Consider the following 26,126-nt stretch of genomic DNA (forward strand, 5'->3'; position numbering starts at 1 on the left):
TAAAAAAATCCCCCATTCTCATGTGCATTCCCTCCACCCCCAGACCTGTAAAGACAAAGATGAGACAGGAGGTTACTCACCGTTGAGGAGTCACCGCTTCCAGTCTCAAGCGTAGCTCCCTCAGCACAGGTGGGTGGGTGGGTGGAAAGTTGACTAGCCCTGCCCCCATCTATGACATCACACTCTACCTCATAAAAGGTAGTGAAAGTGCTCTGAACTCCAGTCTGATTTCCGAGAGATACAGAAAAGAGATAGTGAGAGAGAGAGCAAGAGAAATATCTGTGCCGTAGCGTAGAGTGAGGAGAGAGGGGAACGTGTGCTGAAGGAGCTATGCTTGGCCAAGGACACAGGGCCTCCTCCACGATGAGTAACCCCACTGGCTGGGGGTTCCTCTCACTCCTTCCCACAGCACAGGGCCAGCCTGCCAGCCCCACAGGGCTTGCTGATTCAAAAGGGGAACATTTTTGGCACCTTTTGATGACAACCAGAGAGGAGAGAAAGCTCAATCCCAATTAAACGCTGGCTGACATCATATCGGGCATGAATTTGGTCGATAGGTTCCCAAGTGACTCTATGTGTGGTTTTGTACAGCCAAACTGCACAAAAACATCCACACTGCATGCAGCTAAAATTTCAGGGATTGCAACAGGAATTACACTTGTGTTTCCTCCTGTGGGATAAAAATCCAATTCACACCTGTGGATTGACCCTTGAGTAGAGTAATCCAGAGGGTTGGGCCTCCTACACCACTGCATGAGGGAGGGCAGGAAAAGAATTATGGTTTTCTTGCATTGAAAATGAGAACTGACAAACTGTGCTGAAAGAACAAGTGAGGGAAGTATAAAAATTCTGGGCATACATTTATTTACAGAGCACACTTTCAAGTTCCAGAAAATAGCAATAAAATTGCAAAGAGGTGATGTTTTTAAAAATATACATTTTTATACAATGACAGCCATACAGGCTGAGGCACACTTTATTTTTCAAACAACATCCTAAGGACTGATACTGGAGGACTTAAAATGGGATATTCAGTCTACTTTATTGTAAATGGTATTTTTATCATCCAAATTCTGGAAAAGCAGGTTTGGGAGTATACATAATTGCTTATATTATGCGCTGGGATTTTCTTAATAACTTAGCTGTAGACTAAAATTGAAAAAAGAGTGTATTTTTTTTCTGCTGCTACACCTAACTCCATTAAATAAAACTGCTTAGAGAATGGGGGACTTATTCAGTGCCAGTAAAGACTGCTAGTGTAAGAGCCTGCCTTTTGGAAGAGGAAAAATAAATACTGCTTAAATGTCTTTTGAGGGTACATATTATAAGCACATGGAGTTAATATTGATGCTTTCCCTCAGGCTTTTTAGTGCTACAAGGTTCATGTGAATTATAATCTAATAATGATTAGTATTTCTGTCTTAATAATGATTAATGTGCATTCCCTGCTCTGTCAGTGCGTTCTTTGTTTTTCTCTCCTTTCCTTTACTGAAAAAAGGAAGTGTGTGACTCATGTCTAGTACCAGTCACTCCACCTGACAACACAGTCAAGCATTTTCCTTCTTAACCTTCAAAACTTTTATCATCGTGGTTATCCTGCAGTATCTGCAGATGTTGCTTTAAAGCAGTGCATTTATGGGATTAAAAACTCAACAAAAATGAGTGCCCAGTGGGCAAAATGAAGAGTTATTGTGGCTGTTAGAGATGAGATGTAACTGCAGGAACACAATGCAAAACTAGGCTGCAGCTGGGGAATGCTAAGTGATGAGAGTGCTGTTCATAATTTAACTGTTTTCTCTGTACATAGTCTCTTGATTACAAACTATTTGCCTGTTTGAAGACAGACAGGAGGAAAACCTCCTCTGGTCCCCTGTATTGCATTGACTCCTTATTAATATTTATGTCTTATGGCCTGATAAAGAGAAAAGGAAAATCCAATTTTTAAAGGCTTTTATGGTAAAAAGTACCAAGTAGTATTCAGTGAATTCATAACTTAGGTAACCTATGGCTTGACTACTGCACCACAGTTGTTTTTGCCAAATAAAGTAGGAACATATTTCAAACTCCTGTGACCACCAGTCCTGATGGAGTCTATGTGAGGTTGGGCCTTCTGATGAAGAGAAGGATGTTCAGAGGATATAACCTTAAATATCAGAAAAATTACAAATGTAACAGCAGTTCTAAGATCTTGTAAAGAGAGAGTTTAGAGAAATAAAGAGTTAAATTGCCTTTTATTGGTATGAAACATATGGGAATAGCAGAATTAAATCCTGGAAGACTGAGTATGGCCAAGGACATTCTCCAGTAAAAAGAGAAGAAATATGGAAAATTCCATCATGATAAGGTGATATAAACAGATAGACTGATTAGATCTTCAATAGATTGGGTGGCAGATTATACCCCATATGGTATTTTGGGGCTAGTACAACTTAAATCTCAAATCTTGTTTTGATCTGTAGTTGATAAAGAGAATATAAAGTGAAGAGCAAAGTTAAGAGCTGTGCACATAGACCTAAACACATTACTGAATAAAAGCAGAGAAAGAATACATCTCATGAAATTATTTTTAAAAATGTATACATATCCAAGAAAATGCATAAATCTTCCAAATGATTCAAGGAACACAAGATTAATTAAATGAATGCACGGAAATGCAGAGTCAGTAAATGAAGACTTTAATAGCAAGTATTTTCTTAAGGGATGTAAGTTAAGCCTAACAGCATAAGAAAACTATATAAATGCTGGTCAAGTAATTCATTTAGTTAGTTGCACCCAGGCACCAGAAATCAACTTAAAGTAGGGGTCCATGTTTAGTCTGACCTCAAAGATCTGATGAAAAAAAAAATCCCAGTGGGGTTTCTTTCTTGCTTAAAAGAATGAACACGTGGTGGGAAAGGGAGGCACCACACAGGTACCGCTGGGTGCTCTCTGAGGAGTTTGAGCACAGAGAACCAGCCCTGCAGAAGCATCTTCCAGACTGGTGCAGACACAGAAGGTAAAAAAGGATGGATTGTAAGAAATTGAAACGAAATCTGGAAAAGGCCATGTAAAAATGCCAAAGTGACACATATCATAAAAGCCTGAGAGCTTTACACAGACACAACTCTGATCCACAGAGGGCCAGCTGCTCTAGGGCATCAGCATGATGGATAAGTGGGAAAATTCTTTTTGTACATTATCTGTCATAGTTAAGGAATGATGAAATATGGAACATCCCACCTGACACTGAGTAAAGCTGTAACTTCTCTAACTTTTTGACAATGGAAATGTTGAACCCAGTCACAGGTATAAAAAGGGGATGAATGTTTCTGCAGTCTTTGGGCTCAGATATTGATGCTCTAATCCAGTTTGAACAGAATTCTAATTTGGTCTTTGATGAGATTTAGCACACAGTACTTGTATATATCATCTCAGTTTCCAGACACACTACCTGGTAACCCAGTTCACAAGGTTTTGATGATGTATTAGTTAGCATCAGAAAGAATTGATGTTAAAAGAAAGCTTTTGAGAATATCTAACAGTAAGAGGTTAGGATTGATTTTTCTGATACTGGATAGGTTTTTACTTTGACTTCATATCAATGTCTTAATTACATTATACAAAACAAACCCTTTTTCTTGAACAGCTGCTTATCAGTCATGTAAGATTAGATGTGATAACAGAACTTCCTTTGCTTCTGTGAGATACATAAATAATAATTTTAATAATAATATGTCCCAAGTGTGGAAGAAAATATTTCAGAGGTTAAAGACAGAAGGCTACTTTTAACCTTCCTCACTCAGTTAGCTCTCTTCCTAAAGGCCATTATGACCTCCCTCATTTAATGGAAACACATCTCTTTTGTGGATTTTATGAAAAACTTTGTTGTAAACGGTTCTGTTCAGTGTTTGCAGTTGATTTTGCTCAGGTTGGAAAAACATGATGATGTTTTCCCTTGGGTGCACATCTTCTTGTCTGTGAATAGATCTGTGTGTGTGTTACTCGCCTGCAACTCTGGTTGTCAAGGAACACAATTACAGTCAAAATAAGTGATGAGTCTGAACTTTAGCTGTTATTCTTTTAATATCTGCAAAAGCACCATCTGATAGTACATTAGAATGGGATTTAGTGTCACCACTTTCCAACTCAAGGAGTTTAATAATTGCAAGAGCTACAAGATGTACTTCTGTATAAGAAACACAATCCAAAATCTCCTATTGTGAATTAAATCTGTCATTATGGAAATTCAGCCCCCCGTAATTCCATGTGCAAGAAACAAACCTCATTTTCATTTATGGCCTTGGGATGACCCTATTAGCAAATCTATGCTGTGCATTAGGGAGGCCAACTGAGAATGCCCCAGGGAAAAGGAATTCTTATTTAATACAAAATGGTGATGCTTGGTCCCAAACCATCTCTGCTAAAGGCAATAAGACTGGGAAACAAGTGAACATAAAATAGTATCAAAGTCCTCTCTTTCTTTATAGTAATTCTTACAGGAACAGTCCTTTGGGACCATATCTTAGGGTGTGTTAGAATGGTCTTTGAGTTCTGCTAATTATTGTAGGGCTGCTGTAATTTGTGTATCACAAAGCCATTAAATTCCCATTTTCTTCCCAGCTCATTCAGCATGGCCTGGAACAGAAAAACAGGCTGAAGTGAAGCTGTAACCACTGTAGCAGGTGAACCTTGAATTTTTGAGCGGCTACTACTTTTAAAGCAAATGCAGTATGTAATGAAGCACATACAATATTTCCTTCAATTCTCTAACAAGTATTTCCTTCAATTCTCTAACCTTTGTCTATGGTCATATTTGTTTCAAGCCTCATTCTTGAATCTGTAGCATTTTACATTGTTTTCAAGGAATTAAATGGCTTCATATTGTTTGGTGTCAGAAATGCTTTTCTTTACAGAAAATTGTTCTAATGAGAAACTTCAACAAATTTAATCTTCACAAATGCCTGAATATTAGTCATTTGATAAAGCACAAGAGCACGGTCCCCAAAGCCAAAATGCTTCTTAATAAGGATAAAAGTCTGACCTGTCTAAATTTAAACCTACTGAATGCAGACATATAGATAGTGTGTGTGCTTCTTGTCTCCATGAATATATTATAATGAAGACAAGTGCAGTGTAATTTTGCTTTGCAAATTAAATTCTAGATAACATCTTTCCGTTTATGCAGGATATATAATTTCATATTTATGTGTGTTTATACATGCATTCATATAAATTGAGGTATTTTCATAGCCCTAAACATAGCCTTATAAAAAAAAAAATGGAGCTTCAAAAGAACTGAGATTATTGCACAAAAAATATTTTCTTGTTGGATTTTTTAGTTGTGTCTTGAGCTTTGCTCTTCTATTTTCCTTACATAAACTCTGTCTGCCACGTCCACCTTCTTTGATGGAACAATAATACACTAAGAAAAATAGATTACCCTTTCCAGAGGCTTCTGCACAGCTTTTTCTGTGGATCACAGTTATGATCCCCCTGATGCCAAAGCTCAGGGTATGCCCTATCATCCAATCCAGCACCTCTAACAAAGGCAAAACCTGTGAACTCCCTGCCACAGGAACAAGATCCTGCAGGATCTTTCACTTGGCTGAATCAAAACTCTGTAAAAACATCACTTAAAAGAGATCTCTGGAGGAGTCTTGTATAACTGTTAACTTGAAATGAGCTGATTACCAACACTAGATCTTCTCAGCTGCTTCACTGTCTGCTCCAGGCTTGAATCTCTCCAAGGAAGCCAACTGCACAAACCCTCTGAGCTCCTGGTCTGTGCTCCCTTTACTGGGATGCAACAGGTAAGCTACATATAATGAACTAAATTCCTGTTATTGTCAAATATTTGGGAGAGGTCTTGCACACAGCTTTAGAGCCACTACAGGTATATCTATTTGCCTCTTTAATTTTTTTTTTTATTCATCTTTAAGATGTTTCATAGGATAATTAGGAATTCTTCCCCATTTTAACTTTGAGAAAGCCCTATGACAGAGCTTCCGTAAAATACATCATATATAATGAATATATGACCATGAGGGATTTTATCAGCACTCATTTTGATTAACCTGCATAACTCACTGGTGCCTTTGTCCTTTAGGAGTAGTAAATTGACTCAGTGTCAGGATGATAATTTTTTTATGTTACCACATCATCAGGTAGTCCCTTCATGGACAGTGCACTGACGGACATTCTGTGCCAGCAGGAGTTGGAGACTCCTAAATTAGTCAGTTCAAACAATTTTGTTCCAGTTAAAGGTTTATCCAAACCTGTATAAGTATATATGCTTCACATAGCCATATAATTTGGAACTGAGTGCACTTACTATGGCTGTTTTTCACTCTCACGCGTATCAGTCTATCTGCATACATTCAAACACTTATGCAGAGGGTACTTAAATATATCTCCAACTCAAAATGTCCAGCTACAACATCTTTCTGTATTTTTCATGTCTGTTATGTCTCCCAAATGAGATGACATGAGCTACTTGTATACACTGTGTAGATCATGGTTTCACTTTCACAACCCAGCCCCAGCCTTCCTGTCCTGGAAGCTGTCTTTTCACAATGTCAAAATAAAGAACCTGAGATTTTTATTTTCTCTCCCTGCTTGCTGTATTAGGAAAGTAGAGATTATTGTGGAATTAACCAACTTTATGGTCCTGACTTTATCTCAGTCTTTTCCCAACACTGCAGTTCTTTGATTTCATACTCCTATCTTGCTTTGAGTTTGGCTTTCTTCCCCTGAACATTTCATATCTCCTATTTCTTTGGCTTACTTCCTTAGTATTTCCTAAATGCTGTTCTTTACCCTCTGCTTCCACAGAATCACAGGATTAACTAGGTTGGAAAAGACCTCTGAGCTCGTTGAGTCCATCCTATGACCCAGCACCACCATGGCACTGAGTGCCTTGTCCAGTCTCTCCTTAAACACCTCCAGGGACTGTGACTCCACCACCTCCCTCGGCAGCCCATTCCAATGTCTAATCACCTTTTCTATGAAGATGTCCCTCCTAATGTCCAAACTAAACCTCCTCTAGCCCAGTTTAAGATTGTGTCCTCTTATACTGTGGCTGGTTGCCTGGGAGCTGGGGAGAATCCCCTCCCTCCCCTGCTGCCCATGGTGCTTTGGATGCAGCTCAGGGAATGTGTGGTTTCTGGGCTGCCAGTGCACATTGCTGGGTCATGTGGAGCTTTTTCATCAACCAACACCCCCAAGCTCTTCTTCTTCTCAGGTCTGCTCTCAGTCCATTGTCCTCCCAGCCTGTGTTTGTGTCAGGGATTGCCCTGACCCAGCTGCAGGACCCTGCACTTGACCTTGCTGAACTTCATGAGGTCCTTACAAACCCACCCCTCCAGCCTATCCAGGCCCCTCTGGATGATTCCCTCCCCTCCAGCATGCCAGTGGCACCACACAGCTCAGAGCTGTCACAAAACACGTGCTGAGGGTGCACTTGATCCCACAGCCCATGTCAGTGACAAAGATGGTAAACAGTGCCAGTCCCACCCCTGAGGAACACAATCATCCCTGGTGTCCACTTGGACAGTGAGCCCTTCACTACAACTCTTGGAGTGTGACCAATCAGCCAGCTCCCTATCCAGTTTTCTACAGGTTAGAGACAAGGATATGTGAGCCAGTTGTTCCATTTCTATTATAAATTTATAGCAAAACTCATTTTGTCACTAGCTGAGTAACCTTTTTGCACTCCTGAGAATCTTGATGAGAAGGAACCCAACAGTTTTGTCAATTTACCACCTCTCCCTTCAGGAACCTTTCACATAATCCTCAGTTCTTGCCTGGTTCAGGAGAATGAAATTGCTCTCTTTACCAAACTCCAAATCAACACTTTTTCCATTCTCTTAAGCATTTTAAATGCAAAAGTTCTCTCTGATTGCCAACTTTAAAAAAAAAGGAAAACACCCAGTAAGGCTTTCTGTTTCAGGGAAATGAAACACTCCATCAGCGGCTCTTAAGTAACTGCTCTTCATCCAAATTCAGTGAAAGATGGCCTTGATCACTTTTAATAACAGGTGAACCTCAAACTACCTGATTTTTTCTTTGAGTCTATAGAATTAATATGGAGTAACTTGATACTTTACTGCCCACATGATACCAACTTCTTTTTACAGTGTGAGGTAGAGTGATTCAGCCTTAATTAAAAGAAAAGTAGGATATTTAAGCCATTTTTATTAGATGTAAGACACATAAGCAGAATTGATAGGAAAACTGCTGATGAGCTCATCTGAAATAACTGCTGGATGCTCACTGTTTTTCTCTGATAAATAATGAGGCTGATCCATATTTGATGAGGACTGGCTCTTTCTGGTTACCTTACTCTTATCACTGATCACAAATAAGCATGTAATTATTTTGCAGGATATCTGTATTTGTTCATCCTTTTATGCATCCACCCTCCCAATCCAGGTGTTATATCAATTTTCATCATGTCCCACCCAAAACTAATGGGATGGCTCCAGCCCTTTCCTCTTCCTGTTCCTGCTGAATTCCTCATTTAAACTCACCAAGAAAATAACTCCTTGATAAACTCACAATCTTACTTACGCTGTCTTGTATCTTCAACAGAATATAGGAATCCTTCTCTGGGTATCTCAGCTTAGCCTATTATGTTAAGATAAATAGCACTTGGAAAATAACTGGGAACTGGATCCAGGTAAAGTGTATGTTTGGAGTGTGTTTTACCTATTAATTCCATATTTTTAGACGGTGTTAAAGGCACGTGGCTGCTACTCTGTATGACACTGCATATCTGTCTGGTTCAGAAGTTTAAGACTCTGGCAAATTTTCTGATAATACAGCTGATTTTATCTGTAGGTCTCTAAATCAAACCTGAACATGATAAGGAGCTGCCTTGGATAAGGGATTTTTTAAAATTCTGCTCAACCTAATCCTAGAGGAAAAACTGTGGCAGATCTACTAACATAAAAAAGAACTTTAAAAAATGCAAGCTCACAGCCTAAATGGATATTAGGTAAATGAGCTGATCAGCTTCTGAGCAGAAGTAAACAGAACAAGTGGATATTTATTCTAGAATAGGAAATGAATATAAAGATTTGTTTTATTGTCATTCCCTTGCTAACAAGAGGCAGACAGGAATGCTAGAAAAATAAAGCAGCCCTAGAGTTAGAAGTCTGATTTTTTTTTATCCAAATAAGAAACATCATTAAAAGCAACTCTACTGAACAAAAGTAGCTCCCACAAAAAGGCAAGGCCATCAGCAAGAGTTAAGTATATGTAAATGGGATTTACTTCACTGAGAGCAGTGTACTCTCAGCACCTCAGAGGATTCATTCCAATACAATACTGCAAGTGATTATGAAGCAAATATGCATTACCTTAAATAAACCAAAGCAAGAGACAAAGCAAATTATTTTCAAGTGCTTTTACTCTGTAATTTCATTAAAGGAGGTTGTTTATTCTCAGAGGGGAACTAGAAATTGAATATTGAAATCTAAAATTACAGAAACATGTATCTGTTTATGGACCAAGGTCAAAGTAAGTTTTATTAGGACCATGGCTATCATCTACACAGTTAAAAATATTTTTAAAATATGCTTTAATTTTTGATATTAATTTCTTTTTGCTTTTATCTAACATCCTCCTCACCACTTTTGCTTATTTTCTTCCCTGCAATCTTTTTTTGGGTTTCCAGGGCTCCTCACTGAAGAACTGGTATCAGGGTTTTTCTTTATTTTACTTTTCAAAACTCCATTGAAATTAAGAGTCTCACCTTGGAAAATAAAGGGCTGAGCCAAAAGACAGTCTAAATTGTCCTTGCACTCTTAATATTAATGTGGAATTAGTTGATGTGTGCTAACTCCCAATTGCCAGGTCTTACTCAACTGATAAAAATAATTCTGCTATCTGCATGGAGGGAGTTTATTAGGAAAGATCAAAGGAGGAAAAGGAGCAGAGGGGAAAAGGAATGGGAGAAAAAAAAAGAAAAACAACAGTGGGTTCTTTACTGAAATAATTTACAGTTCAGGACAGTGACATTTTCTTACTTTTTCATCTGTTTTCCTATTTGCAGCAAAGTCACTGATGCCAAAAAGGACCCTTCATATGCTATGCTAGAATCATACCAATCTATAGAGGAAAAAAGCAAACAAGATCAGCTTTATGCTTATTTTCAGAGGTAAACCATACTGAACTACTGAATCTCGGACAGAGAAAAAAGAAAAAGAAGTTTCATCAAAAGACATACGGCACATTAAATGTTATGTACACAGTATTTCTGGAGTTGTTGCAACATATTTTTCTCTAACAAAACTGTAAGAACTGTGGGGTGGCTTTCATCTGTCTTTTAGCTTTTAATTGGTTTTATGTCTCTTTCCTTTATATATAAATATGCATACACCCACACAAAGATTCAAACATACATATGCATACATTCATTTCATTTCTAAATATTGATTAATATTCTTAATAATGAAAAAAATTAAGCAGAGATCCTAATCCCCATAATAGTTCTGAATTGCAAGTCATCTTTTGGATCACTGAATTGTCTCATGGTTCTTTGTAAACACAGTAGTAAATTAATATATTGTAATAATTGTCATGGTGCTTGATATTTACATCAAAACACTTCAATATACCACAATTACAGAAACTTACTTCTGTACTCATAGGTTGGGAAGCTTGAGTTCTGGATTTCTATAATACTTCTAACATTGTACTGTATGCAAGTTGCCAAATAATGGTATTTCATTTTAGTATAAATAAAATACTGTTTATTTGTAATTGGCTATCCAAGAGAGAATGAAGAAGAAGATGGAAGCAGAAGCAGCAAGTAGACAAGCAGATGTGGATGTGCACTTGTATACCAGACCTCTGGATAGCAAAGGAGCATACAGTACCCAGCACCCTGAAGATCAACAGCTCAGAAAACACTGTCAGGAAAGCTCTGCACTGACTGGGGCATGTCAGATCACAAGATAATGCTCTCACAAAGGGATGCACAGGAGCTCAACTCACTATACCTCCTCCTGCTCAGAGCACCAGCAGAAGAAGCAAGCTGGGCAATCTTCACATTTTCTCTAGGTCAGTTTTACCGAGTCTTTGGAACAGACCCAAATACTTTCTGTGGTTGAAGCTCATTTTGCCTTTGAAACTGACTGTGAAAACCCCACCAAACAGAAACACAATGGTGATGGAGCCTGGGAAGCAGCGGGTGCCAACAATGCCAGACTGGAATGATGAACTCAAGCAGTTTGGCCACTTATAATTCCACAACGGATGGGGATGTTCCAGGAACGAGGAGATGCGCAAGGCTCACAATGGCTTATTCAGCATCCACAAACACTGAATAAAGAGACTCGAAAAAAGAAACACACACAACCACAAAAGCCAAGCCAGGAGAAGCACTGATTCGGGGAGTTGTTTGAGAGAGATGAACATGACAAGTCGATGGGTATGAAAGGCTGGACCCAGATGGCAGGAGGTAAGAAAAGATCATAGCAATTACGATGCAGAATAGCTGTCAGTGATACAAGGACAGATCACGCCGCTGGTGTCAGGAAAATGGAAGAGGATCTTTTCATTGCTGTGGGAAGATCAAGGTGTTAAAATTACATACGTACATACGTCAAGAAGTGAAGACCAATTGCAGGACAGATACAGGAACCTTTAAGCAGCTCCTTTTAGGATTGTGTATATGACTTCAGAATGCCTGATCCAAGAAAGCCTGGCAATGTTTAAGACCTTCTATAGGGCTTTGCAAAAATAAAAAAAAATGTTATGTGACTGAGAACACTTTCTGTGACTTCTGATATGTTTGAGGAAGGCCAGTGATGCCACTGGGGAATCTCATGGATGGAATGAAGGGCACAAGTTTGTTGTCCTAATCATCTTCGTACTTGATTGGGCTTAAACAATGAAAGGGTGCTTTTTCAAAACCATGTTTGGAAACAATTTGTTTTCAGCATCTTGGGTCTCACAAATCACTATTGTTTTGAAACCACTCAGGAGAGTGGAATATGTTACAAATTTACATACATATGGTCTGTACTTGAGTTAGAGGATAACAAAAGTGTCATGGGGCTAAACTAGTGTCAAAGAAAAAAAAATCACAAAGAACAGTCATTAGTTCTTTGTGATTCTAGCATACTCCCAGAGGCTCAAAGGCCAACAAAGGAGAAGGAAAAAAAATACATTTAAAAAATGTAAAAAAACTCACTGTTTACAATATTAATGCTGCCTGTCTTTATTTCTACAAAAGGTTGTGTGTAAGAAGTTTGTAGTGTTCATTGAACATAACTGAAATAACTGTGTGGTATTAGAGTATATAATCACTGTGTTTGCAATAGTACTTGAAAACAGCATATGCATTAGAATTTAAAGTATTTTGCTGGCCTTCCAGTCTTTTGCTAAACCTAGTGTGCATTGGAACCTGAGTGAATGAATCCCATTAGTCATCACCATCTTAACAATATGCACTTCATAGAGAGTTGGCTTCTGCACAGAGGAAGGAAATTACCAGTAGTAACAAAGGAAAGAAAATTTATAATGAGCAAATATACAAAAGCTCCAAATAATTACAATATTTACAGCTTGGCAATGACTTTCTAGGCTATGAAATTACTTTTCTTTTGGAAGAATGAAGATTCTGCAAGGTTAGTATAAACAAAGGGTACTTGGAGAATCAAATTGCTCTACATAAGTTATTGTAAGGCCTGGAATAATGGTGATAGAATTAAAAAACAAAAACAAAACCAAAAAAACTTGCTTATGAATCAGTGGATTTTTGTTTTGCACATTATTGCAATCAAAAATTCTCCCTTTTAAGTGCTACATGGGAAACAAATGGCTAAACACAAATCCCAGCTTACCCCTGACACAATGAGTTCTCCTCCCAGGTTCTGAACTTCCGCCTTCACTTTGCTGCAGATATTGAGCTGGTGGCAGTACAGGGCAATGCGCTGCAGGTAGGCCAGCAGATCCTGCTTGCAGGCTGAGTCTGGGCACTGCAGACAACACAAATCCTGATTAGATGGAGCTGACTTCATGAGATTGGAAACAGGTAATCAGACAGTGGCAGTGTGTGTGTATTAGGTGGATCTATTCCACTTTGTCTTTACATGAGATACTAAATTAAATCTGAAAACTCAAATTCTACCTTTCATTTAACTCAAGATTTATGAATTGCAACCTAAAGATGCACTCTACCTTTCTGAAAAATGAGAAAGCTCTTTATCAGCATTACGAAAATAATAATTTTAAATTCCACTCTGCATTAATTTATTGTACTGAACAGCCAAAAGGCCAGGTTTAACTTGAAACTCCAGGTTGCCTGCTGGACATCCAAGTTAACATCCAGTATGGACCAGTTAATGTCCAGATAAACCCAGTTCTGAGTGGTTACCCCCACTCCAATGCCAACTCCTGTCTGCCTGGCAGCTCCCCTGGCATTTGTGCAGACGTTCAGAGGATTAGATTAGGTCAAATGTGCTGGATGCTGTGAGGGTTTCATAATCAATAGAACTAGAAGGGGCCCCAGTACAATTTATTCATAGTCTCTGGGACTCTTAATAGAAACTGCATCATCCCTCACAATATCAACAGCATAACAAACAACAGCCTTGTAGTTAATATTCCAAGCCTTGCCTCAGGAGAGCAGACCTCAGTAATTCACTCTGATGAAACAGAGCTGAAAGGGCCCACTGCTAACAGCATGTCTCCAATAAATACTCTTTGGGGCTACCCAGCAAAGTCTGACTGACAATGTTCCTGCATAGCTTGGGGAACAAAGATTCCAAATATGCCTTCTTATCACCTTACAGAGTTTATGCTCAATTAAAAATAAAAAAATATATATCAGAGAATTTCAAGAAAAACTGATAGAATTAAATGCACATGCGTCAACAACATCACAGTTCCAACCTTGAGATCATTGCTCTGGCCCCAGCAGATAATTCTGGAGAGGAATGTGCTCATGGTGAATTAGTTGGATATGTTGTTGTCTATAACCCCAAATGGAGACATTTGGCTTTTTTCTTTCCCTTTAAAATTAGTAATAAACAAAGCTGGAGCTTCACTGTGGCTGCTATAGAGCCTCTCTTCCTCAGACAGCTGCCACGCCTTTCAGGCATTAATCCCTAAAAGACCGCTTCTATGCACTGATATCAATTTAATATTAAAATATTTACTCAGTTCTTGTAGTCTCTGAACTAAAAGGAATGAATTTAAAGCAATATTTCTGAAGAGTTTTTAAGGATTTAAATGTAAATACCTTGGAATGAAAAAAAATGTAAGGGTTCTTTCATTGGAACAAAAATTAAAAACGCAACTGTCCACAAAAAGTTTATATTGCATAAGGGTCTCCAGAGTTTTGTGAAATATCATTAAAGTGCAAACATTAAAACAAATACTTCATTCTCAAAATAATTTCACTGCTTATTATTAGGGTTACAGTCCTCTGAAATTTAAAATATGACTCAAGTCAAGGCACTCTAAGCATAACAAGTCTCCTTCTGTTTCTTTCTTTAAAATATTCCACCTCTGCAAACACTGCAGACCAGGAATTTGATCAGCTGACAGATGGATTTCTTCTTTCTTGTGTTAAAATGAACAGATGCTACATTTGAAGGACCGGAATGGGTTAACTGCAGGAAAAAATGCTTGCTGCTGCTGAAAAAGACCTAAACCAAACATTTCTGAGGCTGCAGGAAGACAGAAGCTTTGGGGATTTTGCCACTCTGGCCCATATTCCATGGCAGGGTGTGTTACACACTGTTACACTCCTACTTGAAGAAGAAAACAACATTCTTATTTTGAAGAGAAAGACTAGAGGCCAGGAAGTTACCAGTTCCCACTTCCAGCAAATTTTCTCTTGATGTCATTGAAATGAAAGAAACTATAGAAAATTTACAAAGGGCGAAACAGGGAATTTTAATTTGTCTGAATCTAAAATTAGCTACGTAGGACCTGGATTTGAAATTTGGCTTTTGACTTTTAATACAACACTTCCTCTTGCTCTCCAGATGAATAGATAAATCTGAAAATATATATATACAGCAAGGTCATCTGTCCGGCTGTGACATTAATTTGGTAAAGGAAGTGGGGACACAGACCCCACAAAATACAAAATGCACTGAGGCAAACCAGAAAATAGGGAGACAGAGAACCTTGAAGGAGTAAAGAGCCAAATCAAGGGAAAATTGCTGGAAGAATAAGCTGAAAAGAATCTAAGCATTCCTAGGCACTTGGCAAGGGGAACAGAGCACCCAAATCCCTACTGCTTTTTTAATAGCAAATACGTTTTGGATGTGATGATCTCACAGGTCTTTTCCAGCCTGAAGGAGTCTCTGTCTAATTCTTTCAGGCCCAGAAGTGAGGATGGGGAACCAGTCAGGCATTTCTGAGCTTTGGAGAGACTCATTTATGACTTTCCTGTTCTGCAAAAGGCTGATGGGTCTAGAAGAACCAATGGGAAGATCAGGATCCAGACCCTCAACAGGTAATTTTCTGGTAAGACAGACTTTTCCTGCAAAAGGCAACTCATCCATGGAGGTTACAGTGTGTTTCAGCTCATTTAGGGGCTACCTGATCAGCTACTGCCCGTGCCAGTTTGTCCATCCTGGATCCTGCCTCTGCAATCTTCTTGGCTGCATTAATGACATCAGAGGTGTTCTTCAGGGGCCCTTTCCCTCTGTGGAATACAAGATAGTTATCCACAATTGCAATAAATCATGAAAAGCAACACTTTTAGTGACCCTGTTTAGTGCTCATTTTTAAAATAGTAACACAAATGTCTTCTTAATTTATTACAATTTTGCCTTTTAAGTACTTTGTAGTACAGCTTGATTAAGAAATCTTTCTGCTATATTTCCTCTCCCTTACAAAATGCCTCATTGGCAATTTAGTCCAATGGTGCCTTCAAGCACATGAGCTGTACTTAATAGTATATGCATTTTTAAGTGCTCATTAAGCCAGTGTTGTTCCTGGAATACACAACCATTTCAAAATGATGTGATTCCCAAGCCAGTGCTAAATGTTCAACCCATCATGTCTAAGGCAAGAATGTCACGTTTTAGAAAACTTTTTTTTAGAAGATTTTTTTGTTGGAAAATAAAGAGAGGTGAAGCATAAACATTATGTTACACACTTGAATGTTACACTTAAAACACATATAATTAGCTTTAGCCCTGATCTTTCACCATGTTTTTAAGATGATGCACAAAATTCTGATTTTAGTCATTAAAACTACCAAAATGTATTAAGACAGGAGGTCTCCACAGATTTCTGTGTTTTCATCAGACTCGAAACTTTAATCCTGTTTGTACCAATAAAAGTGTTGCTGCTCCTGAGAAAGTCTCAACTGGAAATGAGTTCATTTTCCATTTTCTTTAATGTGGAAAATGACAATATGATCAAACTTTTTTTTTAATTAAAGAGAAGACATTTTTTCTAAGCACGACACTGCATTATTTTTGGATTTTTAAAAAATCTATAATGGCAAGAATAACATGCTGAAACATATTTCCATTTTAATCTTCTTTCCAGACTTTCATTACCACTTTAAACAGATGAAATACAAGTATCCCATTTCTGGTGAACTTCAACTGCAGCAAGAATACCATGACCTCATGTGCTTCTACATTAATTACATGAGCAGATCTAACTGTCATAAACTCCATGCATTTGAAAAATTATTCTATTCTAACACTGCTGAGGTTACAGCCAACCAAAAAGGTGTGAAAGGCTTGTTTCTGTTTTAATGGAATATATTAAACAACTTGTTATTGAATCTGATGCAGATAGAGGTGCACTTTGATTTTTTTTTATTTACTTCAAATGTGTCAGTAGTCTTTATCTCATTCTCAAATTAGTTTTGTTCTTTTGATGCTAGAAAATACAATTATAAAACTTCCAATTTCATGCTCAATATATCAAAGGTTGTCTAGGAGGTTGCAGAAACTTTGCATATTCTGGGCTGTTGCTTTAGAACATCTTTTTTTCCAGCCATGATACAATGACACTATCTAGGCAGTTTTCACTCTATTTTTTTGTTGACAGAAGGATCAGAGACACCAAGACAATACAAATACAAAAGTAACACAGGATTCTGTAAAATATCTTCTCCATCCATTTCCACCCCTTGCCACTATCCAAGGTTGCTGCAAGCCCCAACCACCTGGCCTTGAACACTTCTGTGGATGGGGTAACACAAAGAGATGAATAAATGGATGTCTGATTTTAATCCTGAAAAGAAAACCCAGGAAGATTTACATCCTGTTTTGTGTAATCACGTTTTGATAAATACCATTTAAACTTTTGAACCCACTCAAAAAATAAACACTGAACAAAATTTAATTTACTACGGTGATCTGGAATTCAAAGAACCTTGTAAACCTTTCTTCCTGATGTGATTAACAATATGACCATAGTAAAAGACAATAATTCTGTTTACATTGTATCATTAATGAATGGCCTCTGCAATTAGAGAAGAATAAGACATCAATAGAGGAAAGAAATGAAAGCAAAAAAAAATCATTACTGACAGACTCCCATGAAGCATTAGATCAAACCCGTTTCATTTCATTTGGGATTTTTTTTGGAAGGAAGTTCAGTGTTCAAATGGTATAAATAGTTTTGCCATTATTTTTGATTGACACAAATTGTGCTGAAATGTTGAAAGTTCAGAGAGGCACATGCATTTAGATGGGTACTAAACAAAATGTCACTGGAGTGTCTGTAAGGTCACAGACTAACTTTACAAAATGATCTGCAAAGAAAAGAGACTTGCAAATAGCACAAAAACTTCATGTGATTAATCCCACTTGGACAAATACCCAAGGCAGTGTAAATAAGTGTTCCTTGGCTTTGCATCCCTAAAACCACAGCAAATCATCCCAAAAGGGTACAAATCAAGCAGAGAAGGGAAGATGTGGCCCATCTGAGCTCCTCACTGGGGTTATTTTGTCCTTACCTGGTGAAATCTGTCATTTCCATCATAATCATGCACATCTGCTTGGCCAGCACAATGATGTCATTGCCACTGTCATCCCACTTGGCCACCTCTGCATCCAGCTTGCTCTTTTCTTGGTGGAATATCTCCACCTGCTCAGCAATCTTTGCCTTCTCCTCCTGGGGCAGCTGGGCCATGATAGCCTGGAGAAAGAACAGGAGTTGGGAATGAAAAAAAGGAAGATACAGACTGGATCTTTCCAGTGGTCCCAACAGCTTGAGTTAATTTTTATGGAAGTTGAAGATGCCAAGAAAAATCTTGTAGGCATTTGATTTCTGTCATGACAGGTAAAAGCACATTCACAGCATGTTTATGTCTCTTCTTGAACTTTCAAGATGATGAAATTTATATTTATGATGTCGTGATTATTCACCAGTAGACAAAGGAGGATTAAATCTCAATTATGAGGTAGAATAAAATGAGTGACATTTATGGGAAAAGGCAGACTGAATTGCTCTGTCTCCCCTAGTCTCATCCTCTGTCAGAAACACAGGATTTCACATTAACACAACATTAACATAAGCTACGACATGAAAAACAATACATTTGAAGTGAATTGGAACAAATGTATATTTTAATGATATTTAGTGTTCTGATTTTCTCTTGGAAGAGATCCAAAAAGGCACTGAACAGGTTGGTACTGAGCTGCCTCAGCATGAACAAAGCACAAAGTTCTGCTCCCCTCCAAAAACACTCTAAAAAATTATAATAATTACTTTTGAAGATCAAATGGACACTTTGAAAAATGATTTCCAAGTTAAGCTATTATTTGGCTCTAGGGGTTCTGAAGACCACATTATGCATTTAATGGGGTGTGACACATATTTAAGTGTCATTACATTTTTTTCTTGTTTATGTCACTTTCAATCAGCTGAAGTCTTTTTCTACATATTCTTAAAATGCTCTTGGCTTTTAAAAATTTGTAATTGACCTTTTCCCAAACTGAAATTAAAATGGGTTATAAACAGTAGATCAGAAAATGAGAAATTTGCAAGTTAATCAAATTAAAATTCAAGATGAGTTTTAATTAGGCCTTATCAATGTAACTCAGCAGTTTCAAATGTTAGCATAATGTCTTTGCACAGAAAAATGCAGTTTAAGTCAAGTTAATAAATAAATATATAAAATGCACATAAAACAACAGAACTGAGGAATTAACTGAAGTTAAGAGAATGTGATAGGAGTAGTGAAATTTGGGACGTTTATCTGTATGTCTTGCCTGTGGTTTGTTCAGGAGGCTGCTTCACCTGAACACTCTTTAAACTGGTAAACAGTGCTTTAATAATTCTGTTCCAGCTGCTGATGTGCTTTCAAAGCAGCCATAACCTACAGCAAACGCAGCCTGTAAATTCCACTTTTATTTCTACTGAAGACCAACACAGGTCTTTCTACTAAAACACTACCAGCCTTATGGAGTAAGCATGTTAAACAAATCAATTACATTGCAAATAAAAGTATTTTGCATTTTTTCCACAGAAAAGATTTAGCTAAGATTCTGTTCTGCTCAGAACTCCAGACTGGGGACTGGGCAGCTTCTGCTTAGCATTGTTTCCCTTTTAGGTTTTTATGATTTGTTGCTTCCTGTGCCACATTGCAATCTGTGTAATTCAGGAACTGTCTTTATGATATATTATGTTTATACAGTGTGTAGCTGATCAAAGCAGAAGGATTTAAGCACAGCAGTAATAATAACCACAATAAATGTAGCAGAATTTAAGACTCCTAAATCCCCAGGTGAGCTCGATTCTTAGTAAGAAAAATTACTGCAGTCTTTACTTGGGTTTCAGATCAAGAAAGGATGACATGCTACCCAGTCCTAAATGTAACCAAAAGATGAGAAAGGCTGTGAAATCTGACAAAATCATCTGTACTCTATGTCATTTCTGTTATACCTGAGATTTGCTTTAGTAGTCAATACTTTGAATATCTCAAACCGGAGTCTATGCCCTTTAAAATATAAAAATCACAAAAGAGAGTCAACTACATCCAGAACAGTCCTGTCACCATTCTCTCACAGTAAGGAATCTAGGTATTTTTTGCCTTAGGGATGTCATGATAAAACTCCAGTTTTTCTGATACATGGTATGGCTTATTTACTATCTATATTCAATATTCAGGGAAATAATTTTAAGATAAAGCAAAATCTCTTCCCATTTCACTGGATCCATGCCTTGCATTTCTCCCACACCTCTGAGTAAGCTTCTTTCAGATTTTTGTTACTCCACTCTTTCTTTTCAGCGTGTAAAGTCTTTGTGTCAAGCCCCAACCCACAGCAGCTGAAAACTCTCTCCTGGTCCTCTGAGCTTTCACAGCATCTTTGCCTGCTGGTCTTTAGGTTCGCAGCCCTACAAATCCTCTTCCAGACTCCAAGGTAAGAAATGCCCATTCCAGTTACCAACTTTTGCTGGTGTTTGAGTGTGTGGGGAGGATGCTTCTTATTTAGTCCATAGCTTCACTTCTAGCACAACTGAACAAATCAGACTTGTGTGAAACAGCCATAAAAATCATTCAGGTAATTCCCAGTTTCCTGCTGGTTCTCTCCTGGAAAATGTTAAAATGCTTTTCTTAAAAAAAAAAAAACTTTCTTTCCAGTCAAATATATTTTCATGGCACATAAAATTCTATTCTGATATTTTTTTAATAATCTGAGATGAGAAGACTATTCAGTAAAAGGTAAACATTCATCAGAGGGTGGCATAGTCCTGAGTGTTAACAGACTTCACTTCCCCAGCACCTGTGACCCCCGAAGCACTCATCAGCTTAATTTGCAATCCCCATGCACAAGCTGAGGTCACAAATCACAGTGACTGGAGTTTATCATGATGTAATTACCCTGGTAAAATTACATTGACTCAGTAGCAAATGTCTTCAATTACAATTAAATTACAGGGACTACTCAGTAGCTTAAACAGATCTTCTTGACAGGTTTGCACACTGGGAAACATGACTAATGTAAGATTTCTCTGGATACAGCACATGGTGCGCTGATGGGATTTTTTTTTTTTTTTTACATTTGCTGACTACTCCCACAGTTTCGGCACATTCCAAACCTGCAAAGCCTCCTCTTACAGCACTAGCTGGAGCAAGCAGCTGATACTAGGCACCAGAAAAGCCTCAAGACCATTCAATAAATGCTACTTAAATAGGCTTGACATGAAAAAACCCTTCAACAGCTCCATCAGCCTGGTCCCATCCTTTCTTAAACAACCTTAAGGACTGGAAATCACTGCCTTTGCTTCCTGAGGCAGAGATTTATGGGTCACTACTGGACACTCACTGGAGGTGTGTGGGGCTTGTACTCACCCTTGCACTCTGGCCAGCAATGAGCTGGTCATCCTCAGTCTGGACACTGGTTCGGCTGCGCACGTCATAATCCTCCTGCTCAAAGTCTGAGTCGTCCTCGAGCTCCTCAGGGGTCTGGAGAGAGACACAAAAGCCACAGAGAGGAGATGACAAACTTAAAAAGGACACAGACCAAGTCCTCTGCACATTGAGCTCTTATTTCATTGACTACCAGCCCAGGAAATGCTGCTCCGTTCTCCTCTGAAATGAATTTGTCTGCCCCAGCAGTCAGGAACTGAAATTGAATTGTCTTAAAAATTAAATTGTTTCAACCCTAGTTTTCTTTACAAATGGCATTTGTCATTATCTTGCCACAACTTTTCTTGCTGCAATTTCTCTTAACTTTGTTAATATGATGAATGCAGTTCCAGGAACAAATATCCTTTGGAAACACTAACAACTGGAATGCAGTATTTCAAAATAATGTTAGTTCATATATAAATGGACACTAACACTATTATGTTACTGGAAACTGCATGTAATCTTCAAAAGAGAAAGTAAATATCTGGGAAAAAGCAACTAACATCCTGGAAGAAAAATTTATCAAAGCAAATAAAATATTTCCCATTGAAAGAAATTGTACATTATGTGAACTGGTTTTGAAACAAACATGAAATTCATAATCTGTGTAACCTTGTTAGTTCACATGGTCCTTTTCATATACAGAGCTTTGGAATTTGACTCATTCCCCTGCTGAGACAACAATGTCTCCACTGCTGATGCTCCAAATGATGGGAAGGTTTCCTGGAAGATTGATTAAATCAAGTTACATATTTTCAGGCTTCAGATTGTTTAAAATGTTGGAAGGAGGGAGAAAAAAAAATGATGGATCTGTTCATTTGGGGTTTTTCACCTTCTAGCAAAAAGTTCTGAGAAAAAAAATGTACTTATATAGAGAGAGATAGTCTTAAAATCAGTATTTAGTATGATATTTAATATAGATGATGCAAAAAAGTGGAATCTTTAGAAAGAAGATTGTATTCCATTTAATGGTTGAATAGAATCTGGTACAACAGCCTGAGTAAGTTCTGTGGGTACCAAGCATGACAAAGGTAACAGGAAAAGAAAACCACAGTAACTGCTGAGAAATCCTCACCTTCCTGGACAGTCATCACCCCCAGTAACAGCCTGGAAGACCAAAGCACTACAGAAGAAATCATCCAGGCTGGCATTTGGTGCTTGGAGGCAACGTCAAGTTTCCTAGCAGAGGTGCTAATCACTGCCAGTTGTCATTACAGCTCTGTCTGGGGGATGCTCAGTCACCAGGAATGGCTCCAAACCCTCTAACGTAGCACAGAGGAGTCTTCTGGTGATATTTCTGTTCCAGCCTGGCTTCCAACACCAAGTGCACATCCCTGTTTGTAGCTGCACAGTGAAGTGCACGGGATGGGGAGAGTAAAACACAGCCATCTTCGTGTGACTTGGACAGTATGAATTAAATATGTGCTTTGGTGCTGAGCTGGAGGAAGAAACAGCCAAGGGTGACAGTGTGGTAATGAAACTCGGTCTGCACCTCTGAAGAGAGGCATGCACAGAGAGCGTGTGTAACAGGCCAGGCAGGAGAGGAAGTTCAGATGAAAAAATGAATTTACCTTCTCTCTACTGTCACAGGTAAAATAGAAGGGTTAGTACCCATCCAATGGTCTTGTTTTCCAATCACCTCTAATCTCTTTGTTTCCTCTGATCAGATGCCTGAGGGCAGGATGAGACCTTAAAATCTGTCATAAACAAGCAAGCTACAAAGAGAATCCTACAACTCCCTGAGCAAAGAGTGTTTTGTATCACAAGGCTCAGCTTTTCATCTGCCTAGGCTTTGCTGCTTAGAACAAGAAGAGGGTGGAGAGCTTCGATAAACCAGCTGGCTCTTCCTCATCCTCCAAGTCCTCTCAATGAGCCAGTTTCAGTGGTCATTGTAAAGCCAGTACCCTTTCACACCCCAAATATACTCCTCCTAGTTTCTTCTGTCTACAGTTTTATAAATAAGATTATAGAACATAATGTGCAGTCCTTTCCAAGGCTTTCATAGTCGAACTTGAAGTAAAGATGTAATATTCAAAATATTACATCTTGACATGGCAACCAGTAAGGACATGAGGCTGCCTCTCAAAAACAAAAAAATATTCTTAAAATTCTATGCAAGGACTTATTCTTGAAGAATAAGTCCAGAAAAAAATGCATTGCTGTTACCGTCTGGCATTCATGATCTTGAAATCTGTGGCCTTTAAAAGACTGAAATTTAATAGGTATAAATGTTGAACTTGGAGAAAATGTAGTGCAAACCAAAAGGGCAAGTAATGCAACTGTTAGCAATATACTACAAGCCCAAGACATCTTCCTATTTCCCCTCTGTACAAGTGAGATCTAATTCAAAGTGATCTTTCAGATTCACTCTTTTCATGTTTTCAAGTGTGGTGAATTTTACACTCTTATTTTCTTCGCCAAACAGCTGCATTTTGCATTAGGGTTAAGAAGTGGGGTTAAGTTTTCTCTGTTTGCTGCCATTTCAAACATTTTCACATTTTTCACCGTTGCACAATTTCTTTGTCTCAGCTGATCCCCTGGAGATGCAGCCCATATAAAATAGAGTCTCTCTTCTCTTTAGACACAAAGGTACAAAAAAAATTAATTATATTGAATTTGACTTAAAGGACTACTCTTAGCAAGGCCTTCTAAACACACCAGAATTACTCTAATTTTTGTGCACAACTAACAGGACCTTGATATTTAAAACCTTGTTTCCAAGACAACAGAGTCAGAGACTTCATTTCTCTGAGCTGGAAGATGGAAAGACTGATTCTATCTTGCAGACACCTGGATTTATGGTTACACAAACGTAGGAATCACAGATCTGAGGTTGGAGACAGCTTCCAAACAGAGCTGACAGCCACCAGTGGCAGAGGAAGCTCAAGTAATATTCAAAACTAATGAATTTCATGCACTGATTGCTTTCAGCAGAAAAATGGACCATTTCCATAATTTTTAATCTGTTTTGTAGCACAAGCCATAAGAGTTTCCAAGATTTTTTTTTTCAAATACAATATCTCTACTACACACAACATTCATCTAACTCGGAGGAAGTCTTCCAGTGAAGAAGAATTTTCACAATCCCAGATAAATCACACAATAAATATATGCTTTCTCTTTTAAGATGCGTGTTTTATTTCTAATATGAATGTGGTGACTTTCAACTTCCAGGCATTGGAATATATATATATTTTAATATCTCTCTGGCTGTTTGATTGAAGAGCTTGCTGTGAACAAAATATCTTCCATCTATGTCATTTTTTTAATGTTTTGTGACTGCAGTGTGAAGATGTGAATTATACAAGTAACAGTAATAAAATGGCATATATATGCAGATTTATAAATGCTATTTGTTTCATATTTCACCAACTCAAATGTACTTGATGAAGATATAAACCCCACTTTGCTATGCATTTAAAAATTGTAAGATGCAATTACAAGATTTTCAGCACTGTTAACACCAAGTCAAGCTAACCTTGTAATGAGAGCAAAGATGGAAGAGATTAAAAGATCCTCCCCTATTTTTTACAATGAAAATTTCCTCTAATTCTAAAAGACAAGGAGAAAAAAACCCCAGACTTTACAAGGTGCTCTAAATCCAGCTCCACACTATTCTGTACATTTGTTGTGGTACCATTGCAGCCAGAGTGACTCAGCTGCAAGCAGCACCTGAGAGCCTCAATCAGAGACACTCTCTCACTGCAGGTCTTCAGTTGTTTGGTGATTTACAGTCAAATCCAACACTTCAAATTCAATCCGAGGAGCAGCAGGCACTCAATGGAAACACTGGACCCCACGACACCCTTTGGAGACAGGATGTTTCAAAAGATGATGGGATTCTGCATCAAATCTTGTTTTACAGAGGACCTGAAATGTTGCAGCACTTTGGATTTCACCCCCACCCCAGTGGCTACACCAGAGGTGACAAGTCTGGCAGAGGAGAAGAGCTTTAATACACCCAAACAGCTGGGGCTGAGGACCCCACAGTCATTTTTACTGAGGTGTTCTCGCAAGAAAAAGAAAAATCCCTTAATGACAGAATAGAATAGAAATGGAGTTAATAATAGAATGAAATATCCTGAATTGGAAGGAGCTCACAAGGACCATCAAAATCCAGCTCCTGGTCCTGCACAGGACATCCCCAAGAGTCACAATTTGCTCCTAATAGCATAATCCAAATGCTTCCTGAATTCTGTCAGGCTTGGTGTGAGAGACTGAAATGGTTAATGGCTTAAACACTGCTAGAAAAGGACTTTGCCATTACTGCAAAATTGTATAAAGAAGCTGTGAGCACCGAAGCACCATTCAAATCTGCCTCCTGAGGGGAACTGGGCTGTGAGTTAAGCCACCTGATGGGAACTTGAGCAAATGTAAAGGTGGTACTATTGTCCAGGTCTAAAGAGAGGTATAGGGAGAGCTAAACAAGGCTGGGGGAGCAGAATCAGTGTGGTTTGATGGCAGGGAAGAGAGATTTTGGGTGCATGACACAGGGAGTGAAGGCCCACCTTACTGGGCAACCCCAATGCAATGTGCTCTGACTCCATGATTCAGAAGGCTGAACAGATGCTTTATTAAGCTATACTAGATTACACTAATACTATATTAAAACTATTGTAAAGAGATACTATACTACTAAAGAAAAACCTGTGACTCTTACTGGGGGTCACAACACAGCTTTGACTAAATTGACCAATCAATCCAAACAACCATCAGCAGAGTCCAATTAACCACTCACTCTCGGTAAACAATCTCCATAACACATTCCACAGGTGCCAAACAACAGGAACAGCAA

General features: G+C 38.3%; 1 protein-coding gene and 1 long non-coding RNA gene across 18 annotated transcripts in view; one reads left to right on the forward strand and one right to left on the reverse strand.

Annotated features, from left to right (window-relative positions):
- CTNNA2 (catenin alpha 2) overlaps positions 1 to 26,126 on the reverse strand; it is a 462,204-nt gene that overhangs the window by 16,383 nt on the left and 419,695 nt on the right. For 13 of the 15 annotated variants that reach the window (XM_064419026.1, XM_064419024.1, XM_064419027.1 and 10 more), the window contains 5 exons: positions 21,272 to 21,385; positions 17,930 to 18,111; positions 15,544 to 15,649; positions 12,831 to 12,965; positions 81 to 224 (listed from right to left, as the gene is read on the reverse strand). In XM_064419026.1, the coding sequence (XP_064275096.1) occupies positions 81 to 224; positions 12,831 to 12,965; positions 15,544 to 15,649; positions 17,930 to 18,111; positions 21,272 to 21,385 (681 nt within the window). The remainder of the gene's footprint in view (positions 1 to 80; positions 225 to 12,830; positions 12,966 to 15,543; positions 15,650 to 17,929; positions 18,112 to 21,271; positions 21,386 to 26,126) is intronic. The other 2 variants (XM_064419032.1, XM_064419031.1) reach the window with 1 other exon arrangement.
- LOC135299692 (uncharacterized) lies at positions 149 to 12,806 on the forward strand. Of its 3 annotated transcripts, none has more exons than XR_010361644.1 (4): positions 149 to 198; positions 4,600 to 4,661; positions 5,711 to 5,789; positions 10,034 to 12,806. It is a non-coding gene; the product is annotated as an uncharacterized LOC135299692 (long non-coding RNA). The 3 variants fall into 3 exon arrangements; XR_010361642.1 differs by having other exon boundaries at positions 158 to 198; positions 4,600 to 5,789; positions 10,034 to 10,138; positions 10,757 to 12,806; XR_010361641.1 differs by having other exon boundaries at positions 158 to 198; positions 4,600 to 5,789.

This window comes from Passer domesticus, chromosome 4 (assembly GCF_036417665.1).
Source record: "Passer domesticus isolate bPasDom1 chromosome 4, bPasDom1.hap1, whole genome shotgun sequence".
Classification (NCBI taxonomy): domain Eukaryota; kingdom Metazoa; phylum Chordata; class Aves; order Passeriformes; family Passeridae; genus Passer; species Passer domesticus.